Source organism: Eriocheir sinensis, chromosome 12 (genome assembly GCF_024679095.1).
Source record: "Eriocheir sinensis breed Jianghai 21 chromosome 12, ASM2467909v1, whole genome shotgun sequence".
Classification (NCBI taxonomy): Eukaryota; Metazoa; Arthropoda; class Malacostraca; order Decapoda; family Varunidae; genus Eriocheir; species Eriocheir sinensis.
The window spans coordinates 15,399,401-15,414,708 of record NC_066520.1 but is presented as its reverse complement, the minus strand read 5'-3'; the positions used below and the strand labels follow the sequence as shown (position 1 = coordinate 15,414,708).

The 15,308-nt window shown below is 47.0% G+C and overlaps 1 protein-coding gene across 2 annotated transcripts in view; it reads left to right on the top strand.

Moving 5' to 3' along the window:
* The window catches only part of LOC126997483 (myotilin-like), a 196,446-nt gene that overhangs the window by 78,030 nt on the left and 103,108 nt on the right, over positions 1–15,308 (top strand). The window contains exon 3 of one of the 2 annotated variants that reach the window (XM_050858586.1): positions 3,230–3,389. In XM_050858586.1, coding sequence (XP_050714543.1) covers positions 3,305–3,389 — 85 coding nt within the window. In that variant the 5' untranslated portion in view covers positions 3,230–3,304. Of the gene's footprint in view, positions 1–2,561; positions 3,390–15,308 lie in introns of those variants that run through there. The other variant, XM_050858587.1, reaches the window with a different exon arrangement.

Below are 15,308 nucleotides of genomic sequence, written 5' to 3'. Positions count from 1 at the left end.
TAAGGCGCGAGGAGTGAAAAAATGAACCCGCCGAAAAGTTTGCTCACTGTCGCTACGCTCTCTCCTCCCTGCGAGCCAGATGACAGGGCGGTACTCGAAGTTTGCCAGTTAAGTGGAGTTTGCGTGAGGCACAAGTTGGCGGTGATTGGTTAAGTCGGGGTGATGGTGGTGGTGGTGGTGGTAGTGGTGCTTGATGGTAGAATGATCGGTAGGGAGGTGACAGGTGGTGGTGGTGGCGTGGGTTGAAGGTAGAGTTATTGGTATGAAGTTGACAGGTGGTGGTGGTGGTGGTGGTGGTGTGGGTTGAAGGTAGAGTAATTGGTAGGGAGGTGACAGGTGCTGGTGGTGGTGGTGGTAGAGGTGGTGGTGATGGGGGTTGAAGGTAGAATAATTGGTAGGTAGGTGACACGTGCTGGTGGTGGTAAAGGTAGTGGTGGTGGTGGTGCTTGATGGTAGAATGATTGGTAGGGAGGTGACAGCCGGTAATGGCGGTGGTGGTGGTTTGATGTGGTGATGAGTATGAAAGAGACGGGCGGTGGTGGTGGTGGTGGTGGTGGTGGTGGTGGTGTTGAGAAAAAAAAATATCCGCAAGACACAATAATTCAACGTTACCTGAATTTGAAATGACGCCCTGTAGCTCTTAACACAATGGCGCCTATGTCACTACTACGCTAAGGGAATTCTGAACATGAGGAACTGGGACATCGCGCCGGCCTCCACATCTACCTTTTTTGAGTCTCAGGGAGTTATATCACAGGTGTATCGGGCATATAGTACCCTTTGTATGAGCATTAATCGTGAGGGTCATATTTGTGTTTGATAGGCGCGGTATAGTAACAGTAAATTGCCCATCACATAAAACTAATTACTTCTTTGTTCCTTTTCTTTACCCTTCACAAACTCCACACAAAATAAGGGCAAAGTCACCGCGTCCACCATTAACATCACAGTCTTCTCCTCCTGAAAGGCAAGAAAATGACGCGAACAATGGAAGGAGGACGAAGTAAAAGAGGTAGAGTAAAAGGAGGAGGAGGAGGAGGAGGAGGAAGATACAGGGAGTGGGTGTAACTGGAGTATTTTTTTTTTGCCGTCACAGTGAGTAAAAAGAGGAAGAGAATGAGGAGGATGAGTAGTAGTAGGCGGGGGAGGAGAAGGATATCGAGCCAGGGAATGAGTTGGGGGAGCAGGGTGAAGCAGGAGGTAGCAGCAGCAGGCGCTCATTATCGGAAAACTGAGACAGGCTGCAGCGGGGATACGAGCAGGAGCCAATAACAGGCCGGGCGTCCACTCGTTCACTTCCTTCACGGGGAGGCTGAGGGCCGGCAATAATTGAAGCTCTCTGGCAACCTTACGATCAAACGAACCACTTAAGGCAAACAGAGAGAGAGTAGTGATGAGAGAGAAAAAGAAAGGGGACTCCATAACGTCACACGCATGATAAACAATCGTGCGTGTGGTGTTTGTGCACGTAAAATAATCTCCCGTGTTCACATAAATAGTAGGCAGGGAAATAAAAAGCAGTTCCCACTCATCCCTTCATTTTGGGTTCATAATATTTTTCGTAGTACCTAAAAAGTTCACACGAGATTCCACGAAAACCCAAACGCAGGAAAGGTATTAAAAGGTTAAATGTGAGAGTTCCCGCCGCGTATCAAGTATTTTTAGATTTCGATAGTTTTTTGTTTCTATGCAGGAGTGAGACTGCAAGCGAGGAGGTGAGTCAGGAAGCAAATGGACGGGAGGTTAGGTTAATGGTCTGTTAAGATATCATAAAACTCAGTGTGTGTGTGTGTGTGTGTATGTGTGTGTGTGTGTGTGTGTGTGTGTGTGAGGCATGAGGTGACTACAGAGGCAAAATAACTGATAACGTTTACATTGCGAACTTCAAACTGAACGAAGTGGCAGCCTTATCATGTAAGCTCGAGGCGCGTTATTTACAGTTTCCGAGACGAGAGTTACCGCGGCAACGCATCAGGCTGTGTAGGGAAACAAAGGTTGCCATGCCTCTTATACCGAGAGTTAGCATTGTGTGGCATTGTCAGCACCCTCACGTGTCAGATGGGGTTTCCGGAGATCTACAATAATTATTATTAAGGAGAGATTCGTTCTTCAGCAAGGTTAAAAATAAAGATACTATACACAGGCGAGTCAGAGCGTCGCGTACTCAAGTGAAGCCGCGTCCAGCTTCATCGTAAGAGTCAGCAGCACATCCTGTGAACTTCATAAAGGTTTAAGAATACAGTCTTTAATAGACGAATATGTGCATTCCCGCTATTCAATAAGACGGCTAAATCTCGTCTTTAGTAATATCTAACATAATCTTATGCTTGGCAGTATGTAACTCACGTACTGAATAGGGTTTGAGGGTTCAGTTTGTCACCGAGACTGTTTCGAGCTCTCGATGCTTGGTTCGGTTATTAAAGTGACGGGCTGACCACGCTCCACCCCTCCACCTGGTTCTCTAGACCAAGTCAGTGTCAGCGCTCCGTCACGGGTTTATAATATCCAAAAATATGCTTTCTCTTAAAGAATCCTTCCGTATCTTTGTGTGTCTGCAGTGTCGTTGGCACGATTTTTCTTCTATCCTTAAATCTTTTCGGGAATTTTAAAACTATTTGAAATTCAGACTATTGAATTTGCCTCCAGACCCACTAAGAATTCGCGTCTTCGTCTTCGTCTGGTCTATGTCCCAATATCCTGAATGTCAGCAACGGCCCTGGGCGTTTGTACAGTGGGTGGTGGTGGCGACGAGGCCCAGATTGGCGGGGCGAGCCGCGAGCAGGAACATCGGTGGCGGGCGGTGCGGCGCGGCTCGGTCTCTCACTCTCAGTACTTCAACTGGCAGCTGGTGAGAGGGACGCTACCGTGCTCTCCCGCTCTCCACACCAACTTTATACTCTTGGTGCCAGTTTCTTGTGACACACATTTCTGTACTGGTGGTCATAATATGGCATTAGAATACTTTTCGTCATGTTACAGACGTGACTGATTAGTTTTGTTATTGTTACTAACTTAGTTACCAAGGCAGAGGCTGAGAGAAAAAGACATCTCAAGAATTGTCACGTATTAAGGCCGAGCCCTGGAAAATAATTTGTGAAGTGTTGTAAGTGTGAGTGCCGGGCAAGTGCTGAAACATAAACAAAAATGTTGATTCATAATTATGTGTGACAACGTTCGTGAATTAATATCTTGGTGAATATTAACATTGCCTGGATATTGCTGTTTGGAGGAGAGAGAGCGTCCAGCCCGCGAGGCGCCCCGGCCCGCCCAGACGTGGACGCTACTGGCCACGGCCGCCCACAGGATGCCCTGCCCAGGCCACCCTCTCGTGTTGTTGCACCTGCTGCTGCTGCTGCTGCTTCTGGCCCTCCTTCAGCATCCGGCGCGCGGTGAGTGTTGAGTGTGTTGTGTTCTGCCATGCCTGAACCTATCATTCATGTTTGTCTTTCATGTCTCGCACCTCAGCCCGCCTCTTTTTGCTCTTTTCTTCCTTCCATCTCACCTCGCGTCTTTCTTCTTTACTCCTCCTCACCTTCCAAACATTTTTTCCTCACACGGGTCAGCTGCTGATGTGCTTTCTCATCGTGGTTCAGAGGCAATATGTTAGTGCTTCTAATTATATTTTTTAGCGAATGCCCTGACTCGTGTATTGATATATAAACTTACAAATATTAAATGTATCTGTATTTTTCTTCAATTTGGGCGAAGACCAACAGTGAAAAGTGTAGGAACAAAACATTCGTCATGCGAGACATGATAGACAATAAAATATAGTGGTTTCAGTAATAGCACAAAACGTTTCATGATTCAAACTTATACTGATGTGCAGGCCATCAGAGCTGCAGCTCCCTGGCTGGCTCTTTGGGGACTCAGGGACAGCCGAGCTAATGGCCCCATGACCTCTTTATCTTTTATATGAAAAGACTGGTTGCCATTTACCGTTTCAGTTGAGTAAGGCATGAGGAAATGGCAAAGTTACTGATTGTGTTTTTTATGTTAGATTTTGGCAAGTTTTGGATGGCAGGTCACCTGATTATCGCGCTCGTGAATACTCTTCGGTAAAAGAAAAACAATATATATATATATATATATATATATATATATATATATATATATATATATATATATATATATATATATATATATATATATATATATATATATATATATATATATATATATATATATGCCAAACTTGATTGCGACATACTCTCTTTTGCCTTTAGTCGTGAATACTTTTCAGTAAAGTAATTTAAACAAACACTTACTTGTGACATACTCTTATTTTGCCTTTAGATAACATACATTTGGTAACGGCGAGTCACGGTGACAACTCACATTCCTACCAGTGGGGAAGCCTCTCGCTGCGCACCAGCATCGCATGAGCACTTGATGCACTGCTGGTGCCTAAGTAGGTAGATAATATATAATCAGTGATAATCAGTGAGCTTTTTTTTATACCCATCATCATTTAATTTGAAAGTGTCAGAAAATCATCAAGTCGCTAGTGAGACTTCTGTACAACAGCCAAATCTATGAAGGCTTTTCGAGTATCGCTGTAAAGAAAGACTCCTGAAATTCTTCATCCATTACAGAAAGTTTTCCAGCAATTCTAAATCAATGGTTGCATCAAAATATTTTTATACGATCGATGTTCCAGCTCTTGTTCCAGAAGTCATGTCATTTTGATAAGAATATCATGCTTAGCCTCAAATTTAGTAAAGTCAGCATAGCGTGATTCCTTCCCCTAAGAAGGTAAGTGTAATGTAAATATTGTCAGTGGGAGTGAGAGTAACGCCATCATACTGTTAGTGTGATAGTATTAACACTCTTAGGACCATAGTTGGAACTCATCGCTAAAAACGTTATAATAATTATTAAAGTTATTGGAGGAACTTTGGGAGCAAAACCAATGATTGGCACTACATAATTTTGCGAATGGAAAATGTCACATGGCAGCGGCTGCCAACATGACGGCCACATCGTGTCCTGGGCGGCCTGATGGATGGCAGCAACATGGTACGCGTTCCAATTGTTTACGTTCATCGTTTCCATTATTTATATCAATAGGAAATAAACAAGTTAAATGGATAGTATACCCATTTTGTAAATGTATATAAGTAATGCAAGTTTAAAATCTTTATTTCGTTTATATAAACACATGGTTTTGCCGTGCAACATTCGCGATGGCTTACGCTTAATTGCTGGAGGTGAAATATGCGTTGACGAAATTTATTTCATACCATTATTACCAGCAGCTTTGTGGAGCAAATATGCAAAATGCTTCATTCAAGACAACTCTCACAAAAAGCCAGCTTTGTATGTTGCTGTGATATTAAAGGAAAACTGACTAATGTGTGTCCCACCTTCAGGCTGTGATTTTATGAGTCGAATACCAGACAGCTTCTAACCTTTTCCCTCTTGTTTATCAGCTTAAAATACACATTACACTTTCTTACCAAATTAATTTTCGCCTATTAGGTTAAAATACCCCCAACACTGTTCCTTATCGTACTTCTTGTCTGTTAGGAAAGAATACTCTCTAAACTGTTTCTCATCATTTTTCATTCTCATAGGTAATAATATCTTTGTCTTTGAGCTTGATTTTGTGTCGGTGAGGCAGGGCAGGCTCGGCTCGGCAGGGCGAAAGTTTAGATCATGGGAGGATCTGTGGCGGCCGCCGGACGAGAGCTGTTGCGGCGGCGATAAGGCCTGAAAAGTGTCTGCACTGTTATCTTTTATTATTATGCTGGTGACGAAAGTCTTTGTTGGTCTGTGGTTCTACTGTGTGTGTGTGTGTGTGTGTGTGTGTGTGTGTGTGTGTGTGTGTGTGTGTGTGTGTGTGTGTGTGTGTGTGTGTGTGTGTGTGTGTGTGTGTGTGTGTGTGTGTGTGTGTGTGTGTGTGTGTGTGTGTGTGTGTGTGTGTGTGTGTGTGTGTGTGTGTGTGTGTGTGTGTGTGTGTGTGTGTGTGTGTGTGTGTGTGTGTGTGTGTGTGTGTGTGTGTGTGTGTGTGTGTGTTCGTGTTCGTGTGTGTGTGTGTGTGTGTGTGTGTGTGTGTGTGTGTGTGTGTGTTATCTCATGCCCGCCCACATTGGGGTCCTGGCAGGCGCAGGGTCACTAAATATTCGTTCCGCCAAGTGGTGGCGGCGAGCATCCAGGCGGTGACTTGGTCGTTTCCTGTCGAGTGAGCATTCCAGGAGCGTCGTGACAGCCGGAGGGGCCGTCAGGATGGATGGTGAGGCGAGTGCTTGGTGGCCCTGTGGCTGTGTCCCCGAGCCACTCTGGTTTAGCTGCTCCCTCTTTCTGCTTCCCCTTTTATTGCAGCTGTCCAGGGCGCCGGACAGCTGTCGTCTCCTCCAACGGGCGTCGTTTTTCATGCAGTATTTTCACCCATCGTCCTGATCCTTCCCCCAGTACTCCTTCTGTTCCCTTTAAAGAACTCTCAACTTCTCCGAGGCGCCCACAGCGCTATAATTCCCTTTTCTATTTGCTGAAGTCCCTGACAATGGTCCGGGGCCATCAGGGGATCGTGGTGCCTTAGTGCCTCGGCTAGTACCATAACTTGCCTGTATAATGTGGCGCTGCACGGCCTCATGGCTCCGCCCGCGCTGCGGCGCCCAGATAAGTGTTTTGTGTTGGTCGGTTTTTACCTTAGTGAGATATTTTGGGTTTAATTTCTACTTGGTTCGTTGCTATTCTTGATGACTTGTTCTGTGTATTGCAAACACACTTGGTGACTGTTTCGTTCAGTAGCGTGTGACTGATGGCCTCAGATTTAGTGTGTGAGTCGGCAGGACTTTGGAGGAGACAAGTTGACTGGCGAGGAGCTTTTGCTTTCCCTTCGCTTAAGTAAACTGCGTGGGGGAAGAGAAATTGGATACTCTCTCTCTCTCTCTCTCTCTCTCTCTCTCTCTCTCTCTCTCTCTCTCTCTCTCTCTCTCTCTCTCTCTCTCTCTCTCTCTCTCTCTCTCTCTCTCTCTCTCTCTCTCTCTCTCTCTCTCTCTCTCTCTCTCTCTCTCTCTCTCTCTCTCTCTCTCTCTCTCTCTCTCTCTCTCTCTCTCTCTCTCTCTCTCTCTCTCTCTCTCTCTCTCTCTCTCTCTCTCTCTCTCTCTCTCTCTCTCTCTCTCTCTCTCTCTCGGATGTTCCCCTTCGGTGACTTGTCTTTGGTGTCATCCTTTGGTCTGGTCGTGTAGGTTACAGGCGGCGGTCAGTGACATGGCTTTAATATCTTCGTGTGTTGTGGTGCGCGCGGCCACTCCCTGGGATGCTCCGTCTTTCCTGGTTCTTGTCCTCTTTTTGCGCTGCAGTGTAGGTCAGCGGCCGAGGACAGTGCCTTTAGTTTCCGGTGCAGGGGAAGACCACAGGGATATAATGTTTGTGTTGCACGGGTCACAATCGAATCATAAAATACGTTTGTCTAGATAATTCTGATAAAAGGGATTCCTGCCGGTCATTGTGGGGGCATTATCCAGTCTGGGGCGAGTCTACTCGGCCCCACAAACGGATTCCCGGTCAGGGCGAGCCAGTTGTTATCAAGACTAATGGGGCGATAGCGCGTGATTTGTTCCGTCTGGCGTGGGTTGGAGAGGGTCTGTGCCGGGGGGGTGTGGTGGTCAGTCTGTGTTCATTACGTGGGTGTAACGGAGATGGGTGTGTCTTGAAGTGTGTGAAGGAGGACGAGGGGATGATTAGTGCATCTCGAGGAAGTGTGGCAAGGGCGAGGTAATGCTTAGTGTTGTATTATAAGACATTTTCGTCTCCCAAGAACAGCTATTTGACATGGCTTTCGTAGGAGCTGTGGGCATTTCCAGGAGTAGTTATATGGCCCTAGTGGTAGTTTGACCCTTTCTCTGAACCATGAACTTGAAGAAACACTCATTAGAACCCGACTGACCTCCTCTTTGACCTTTAGAAATAGATGATGTGAGAAGCAAAAGTGTCTTGTTATACCGACCTTAGTGTCTTGAAGTGTGTGAAGGAGGACGAAGGGATGATTGGTGCGTCTCGAGGAAATGTGTCAAGGGCGATGATTAGTGTGTCTTGAAGTGTGTGAAGTGTGAGGTGATGATTAGTGTGTTTCAAGGAGTGTGTGCAGGGGGAGGTGATAATTAGTATGCCGCGAGGAAGTGTGTGTAGGGTGAGGCGATGAGGAACGTGTCTATAGGTGTGTGAAGAGTGAGGGGAAGAACATATTAGCTTTCATATTGGGAGGAAGAATCAACCACCGTGATGCTCAGAGGGAAATTAAATGTCTTGTTCTGTCGACCCTTAATCGTAAGAGACACAATGATGAGATAACGTTCAGTCCAGGATGATTATATAAATTATTCTTAGGGGTGATCAGTATTGTCAGTAGAGATTCAGTGGGTGGCTGCATGCACTGTCTGTTTAAAGCTGTGTTCTCATGTTACTGTGGTGCTTCGATGTGCTTGAAGTGGTAGGTAGAGCCTGTGGTGGTTTACAAGAGGTGTTAGTACTGTCCCTTAACCCCCGTCCTCCTTTCTCTCACTTCCCTTACCTCTCCTCCTCCTCCCTCTCTTAGCTCTTGCATATTATTCTTCTTCCTGTGTTTACCTCCCTTTCTCCCTTCCTCAACTTTCTCTCCCTTCCTCCCTCTTCTAAATTCATGGCTGCTTGCTCTCCTGTTAGTGTGTTGGATTGTGTCTCTCGTGTACATAGAAGTTGTCAAATGGATGCCAAAGTGGACACGCTGGAATAGTGTAGTGAGGGTTGTTAGGGAAATGATGGTTGTTGTTGCTGTTGTTATTGTCTTTGTTGTTAGTAGTAGTAGTAGTAATAGTGGTAGTGGTGGTGGTTGTAATAGTGTGTGTGTATGTGTGTGTGTTTGTGTGTGTGTGTGCGCGTGATGCCCTGTTTATTTGTTGTCCCGTGAAATGGCGTGCAGGGAAGTAGAAGGGTGGAGCGCTGCCCGACAAGCAATATTGCCGAGGACTCGCTGGTGCTCGCAGGACATCACGCAGCACTGTCATGATACGTGTTTGTGTTACATATGGACGGAATAGTTTTGAGGCGGTGAATATTTAAAATAGTGATCATGTGTCCCCGTCAATGTAGCAGGTATGTTTTCCCATGAGCGAGTGCAATGGTGTGTGTGTGTGTGTGTGTGTGTGTGTGTGTGTGTGTGTGTGTGTGTGTGTGTGTGTGTGTGTGTGTGTGTGTGTGTGTGTTTTTGCCGCGCGTTGCCGAGCATATTATTTAGCATACAAAGTCAACTTGGTTAAAAGGAGGAAGCATTAGGAAAACACAATCTCATTCCGGTAAACACCTTGGAGAGCCCGGGCTAGGCGAACTCACGTGCGGATGGAGGTGCCGAGTGCTAACCTGGTGCTGTGAGCTGAGTGAAAGAGCTGAGGGCTGGCTGTGCGTCCTGAGCTGAATAAAGAAGCTGAATACTGTCTTTTTGAGAGAGCTGAATGAGGAGCTGTTTGGTGACTGTTTAGTAGGCTGAGTACTGCCTTATTTCATGGTGAGCTGAGGGGAGGAGCTGAGTGCTAAGTGCGTTGTGAGTTAAAGGGGAGAGCTGAGTGCTGGTTCTGTCGTGTTTACTTGTATGCACTTTCATCTCGTGTGTGTGTCCGTATGTGTGTATATTAGTGTGTCAAGGTGTTCATGACTTTCAAGGTAATAATGTTCGTTACCTCCACTCCTTGTTGTCATGTGCGTGCAAACAAATATAATTAAAAAGGCAAAGTAAGAACAAACGGATGATATTGGCCGTGCTTCTGGTTACGGGAAGCCTACTGTTATGAGGCGAAACTGTAACTATTTTGCATTTTTATCAAATACTCTTCCATTTATTTTCTATGTAGCCGTGTATGACAAAATTGCATGGACGAGCAAAGTGCGTGCGCTCGCGTGTGTACCCGAGTGTGTGTGTGTGTGTGTGTGTGTTAATGATGATACAGTAATGGTAGTGGGTGGCGGTGGCGAGACTCGTGCATCAGATCCTCCCTAAATTCTCTGATGGCGTCGCAGTGCTAGTCTGAGATGCTTGGCAGACTCAGGGAGGTCAGGGCATCGTCGGAGGTGTCCTATGTTGAGTTGCTGTTGGGTAAGGGTCAGAAAGGTTGTCCACTACGGGAAACATCAGTATGAACAAAGGGAATATATACTCCACTAGTCGCCCGAGTCTGCACAACGTATTAGCTTGTACGAGGCTGCTCTGACAACACCGATGACGTGGTGCTTCCAGTTCTCACTGTAAGGCAAATAATCTAAGGAGGATTCTCTTCTCAGACGCTTCAGCTCTCCTATCTCCCATTTCCAAAAAAAAAGTAAGTCAGTCAGTCTTCTAATGAAAGTTTCTTCTGGTTCATGGTACAGAGGAAGGGTCGAACTACCACCAGGGTCATAAAACTACTACTGGAAATGCCGACAACTCCTATAAAAGCCTTGTCAAATGGGTGAGCTTTGCCGCCGAAAGGTTCGAGAATGTGGACCCTGGTTGACTCCAATACATGAGGGGAGGCAAAGTGTAGCTGTGGCGCGGGTGTTGGTCTTGTAAAGGTGTAGAAGTGCATCGTCGTGGTCTTGCTGTGGTTGACTGTCACTGGTTTCTTTCCTCCGCCAACATATTTTCATTTGTTTGGAAAGAAAATATTCTCCCCGTCATCTTGCAAGACGCGCCGGCCACAACGTGTCACCAAGACTTTTATTTGTTTCCTCTTTTCTCGCGCGTTTGTCCTCAAAGTTTGCCAGAAACGAACGACACGGTGCAAAAGTTTTTATTTCTTTCTCCTTAGCCAAAAAATAAATAAAAACTATGCGTTGGGAAGTTGGATATTCACAAAACACAACTTTTCCAAGCACAATAATATACAAAGAAACATGGTCAGTTCAGAAACGTTAAGAATTATTATAATCCCGCCAGAACTCTTAAGACTCATCAGTCAGCTCCACGCCAGCATGACTGAGTGGGTGAGTTTAGTTGTTTAGGAAAACTTTATATAAAGTCTTTTCTTTTAAACTCCAATAAGTTCGAGGTCCACCTTTTCAAGCCCCACAAAGGGTCAGCTGCATCTCGTTCAAAAGGTTAAGAGGATTTATGTCAGTCCTTGGAAACTCTACGGGAGCTAGTCTACCGATAATGACAGAGTATTAAGATTACATCACGAGGTGTGTAGATAATGACTTTTCTTGCGTTTAACTCGTCACCTTCTCCTCCTCCAGTGACTCCCTCCTTCACTGCGAGGACACAGGGTGGGATAGAGGCATATGGCGAAGGGTGCGTGGCGTTTTTTTATATTTTTATTGCTAAGCTATTTGACTGTGCTCTGTTACCGTGTTTCTATTTGACTTACGGTGCGCACACACACACACACACACACACACACACACACACACACACACACACACACACACACACACACACACACACACACACACACACACACACACACACACACACACAGACACACACACACACACACACACACACACACACACACACACACACACACACACACACACACACACACACACACACACACACACACACACACACACACACACACACACACACACACACACACACACACACACACACACACACACACACACACACACACACACACACACACACACACACACACACAATTGACCTCGTTTCAATTTACTACTTTTAACGTTGAAGCAGTGATGTTTTATTAATATTATTTTTTGTTCAAATTGTGCATGATGGGTGGGTGAGATGAGAGTTGTAACAGTGAGTGACTGTGTGTGTATCATTGACATAATTTGATGATTACATGCTTTTAACTTTGATCAGTTTTTCATCATGATGTGAGTGCGTGTGTGCCTCATTACACTCAGCTGGAGTATTAAGTCTGTAACTAAATGAGAGTACTCTGTAGGAGTGTGCTCATTGTGCACGCGCGCGCAGGCACACACACACACACACACACACACACACACACACACACACACACACACACACACACTATTGCCTGCTCACGTCAATCAGTAGGGTGGAGGAAAGGTGAGCCAAGCCTGCAGCAGGTTTCCTCCATCATAATACTGTGTGCTGCATCACCCCCCCCCCCCCACACACACACACTAATATTGGGAATGGAGGTTAGGGGATGAGGGGGAGGAGCTGGGTGGTGGTAGGTTCGGTGAACAAATTTGGGGTTGGGGTAGGGGCTTAGACACGGGATGGGGGGTTGAGGGTGGAGGTGTGGAGCTTGGGTTGAAGGTCTGGAGGTTGGGGTGCTTGGCTGCAGCGTTGAGGTGACTGTCTGGGAAGTTTTCAAGCTCGGTAGTTCTATTACAATTCGGAGATTAACCTGGGACATGTCCCTCACCGGACGGCGACCACCAAGAACAAAAAGCCAAAAAAGTTATGGACCACAGCTGTATTTGACAGTCACTTTCATTCCGACTTCTGTCTTTTATATAGATATATATATATATATATATATATATATATATATATATATATATATATATATATATATATATATATATATATATATATATATATATATATATATATATTAATGAGTTGGTGATTGCCTGTATTTATGTTGTGAAGCCGTATTGTTTTCATCATTTGGTATTAATCACCTTGCTAATATTTTATCTTAACATGGAATTCATATGAAACCACATGCATTGAGTATTTCAAGTGACCGTGCGGCACTTCTGGGCCCGTGAGTCTCGCTTCTTGACAGACCCGCGTCAGTGTCCAGCCTCGGGCTTGGACGGGCGGCCAGGCCAGGCGTGCATGAGATTGCGTCGACAGACTTGACTCTAAAGGTTAATATTTCACGGCAAATTTTGATTGAGTTTCTGAATAAATTTTACACAGTTGCGATGACAGAATATTTTGTAGATGCAATTAAAAAAATATCCAAGAGTATGGTGCATTTATTGCAATATTTTCTCAGACAATAAGTTTTCAGAAATTCTGACAAAGATTGTTTTGTAAAGCAGAACAGGTATCGAAACTTTATATTTTATCGTTCTTGGGAAGAATCGTGATGTCAAAGGAGGTAAAGCTGAACATTGTTGCCAAGGCGGGAGGGAGGGAGGACAAGGCACAGCAAGAGTTTGTGAGGCCTCGGACGGTATTGCCCGCGGATGAACTGTTGTGTCGCTGAGGTAATGTGAAAAGGTTTTGGGTGCAAGACTGTTTGGTCGATTAGATCAGCCACTTCAGTATTGGACATTGATTAGTTAGTGATACTCTGTTATACTCCAAGAAATAAATGTGATATTACGATGTCCTTATACGAATTTTTTCTTCAAAATTTGCTGTTTTCTGTCCACACGTAGTCATAATAAGAACATTCTCTACTTCAAAAGTAACGTGGAGGTAATATTAAAGCATAAGAATTGAACAAACTCATAAAAAGTGTACAGTAAAAAACGACGAAAGCGTTAGCATTTATTATACTTTTTGAGATCGCGAATGCAATTTTCTCTGCATACATGTTCATTCGTTTTCTGAACAAATTGCACCGGAAAATTCTTTTGCTACAGTTGATTTACATCCTTAGGTTTCACCGCCGAACATTTCAAGAGAATAATTCCTCATTTTTTGTGTCAAGTTCTGACGGTCGGCTAACCTGAATAAGCAAACAAAAACAAGTAATCAAGTGCTCCCGGCCAATTCCATGCGTCTTGCTAATTTGTCCTCAAAACAAGTTACGGAAGCGTTTCCCGCATGCCAACAAGGTGGTTAAGGCGGCGGTGCAGTCAACGAAGTACTAACTCGGGGAATTACTCGCGCCGGGAGACGAGACCCAGAGACAGCCCCTTCACCCTCAGCCCCAGAGACAGCCCCTTCACCCTCAGCCCCAGAGACAGCCCCTTCACCCTCAGCCCCAGAGACAGCCCCTTCACCCTCAGCCCCAGAGACAGCCCCTTCACCCTCAGCCCCAGAGACAGCCCCTTCACCCTCAGCCCCAGAGACAGCCCCTTCACCCTCAGCCCCAGAGACAGCCCCTTCACCCTCAGCCCCAGAGACAGCCCCTTCACCTCAGCACCAGAGACAGCCCCTTCACCTCAGCCCCAGAGACAGCCCCTTCACCCTCAGCACCAGAGACAGCCCCTTCACCCTCAGCCCCAGAGACAGCCCCTTCACCCTCAGCCCCAGAGACAGCCCCTTCACCCTCAGCCCCAGAGACAGCCCCTTCACCCTCAGCCCCAGAGACAGCCCCTTCACCATCAGCCCCAGAGACAGCCCCTTCACCCTCAGCCCCAGAGACAGCCCCTTCACCCTCAGCCCCAGAGACAGCCCCTTCACCCTCAGCACCAGAGACAGCCCCTTCACCCTCAGCCCCAGAGACAGCCCTTCACCCTCAGCACCAGAGACAGCCCCTTCACCCTCAGCCCCAGAGACAGCCCTTCACCCTCAGCCCCAGAGAGCCCCTTCACCCTCAGCCCCAGAGACAGCCCTTCACCCTCAGCCCCAGAGACAGCCCCTTCACCCTCAGCCCCAGAGACAGCCCCTTCACCCTCAGCCCCAGAGACAGCGCCTTCACCTCAGCCCCATAGACAGCCCCTTCACCCTCAGCCCCATAGACAGCCCCTTCACCCTCAGCCCCATAGACAGCCCCATCCCCCGCAGCCCCAAAGACAGCCCCTTCACCTCAGCCCCAGACAGCCCCTTCACCCTCAGCCCCAGAGACAGCCCTTCACCCTCAGCCCCAGACAGCCCCTTCACCCTCAGCCCCAGAGACAGCCCTTCACCCTCAGCCCCAGAGACAGCCCTTCACCCTCAGCCCCAGAGACAGCCCCTTCACCCTCAGCCCCATAGACAGCCCCTTCACCCTCAGCCCCATAGACAGCCCCTTCACCCTCAGCCCCAGAGACAGCCCCTTCACCCTCAGCCCCAGAGACAGCCCCTTCACCCTCAGCCCCAGAGACAGCCCCTTCACCCTCAGCCCCAGAGACAGCCCCTTCACCCTCAGCCCCAGGGACAGCCCTTCACTCTCAGCCCCAAAGACAGCCCCTTCACCCTCAGCCCCAGAGACAGCCCCTTCACCCTCAGCCTCAGAGACAGCCCCTTCACCCTCAGTCCCAGAGACAGCCCCTTCACCCTCAGCCCCAGAGACAGCCCCTTCACCCTCAGCCCCAGAGACAAGCCCTTCACCCTCAACCCTTCAGGCGGCAGCACGGGGCCCAGACGAGATTAACCCACGATAGATGGCCTGAAAACACACACACACACACACCCACACACACACACACACACACACACACACAGCCCACATATATCATAGTGTGTGTGTGTGCAGAATGACGTCATATATAATCCGGGTCTCCTTCCACCAGGCGACGAC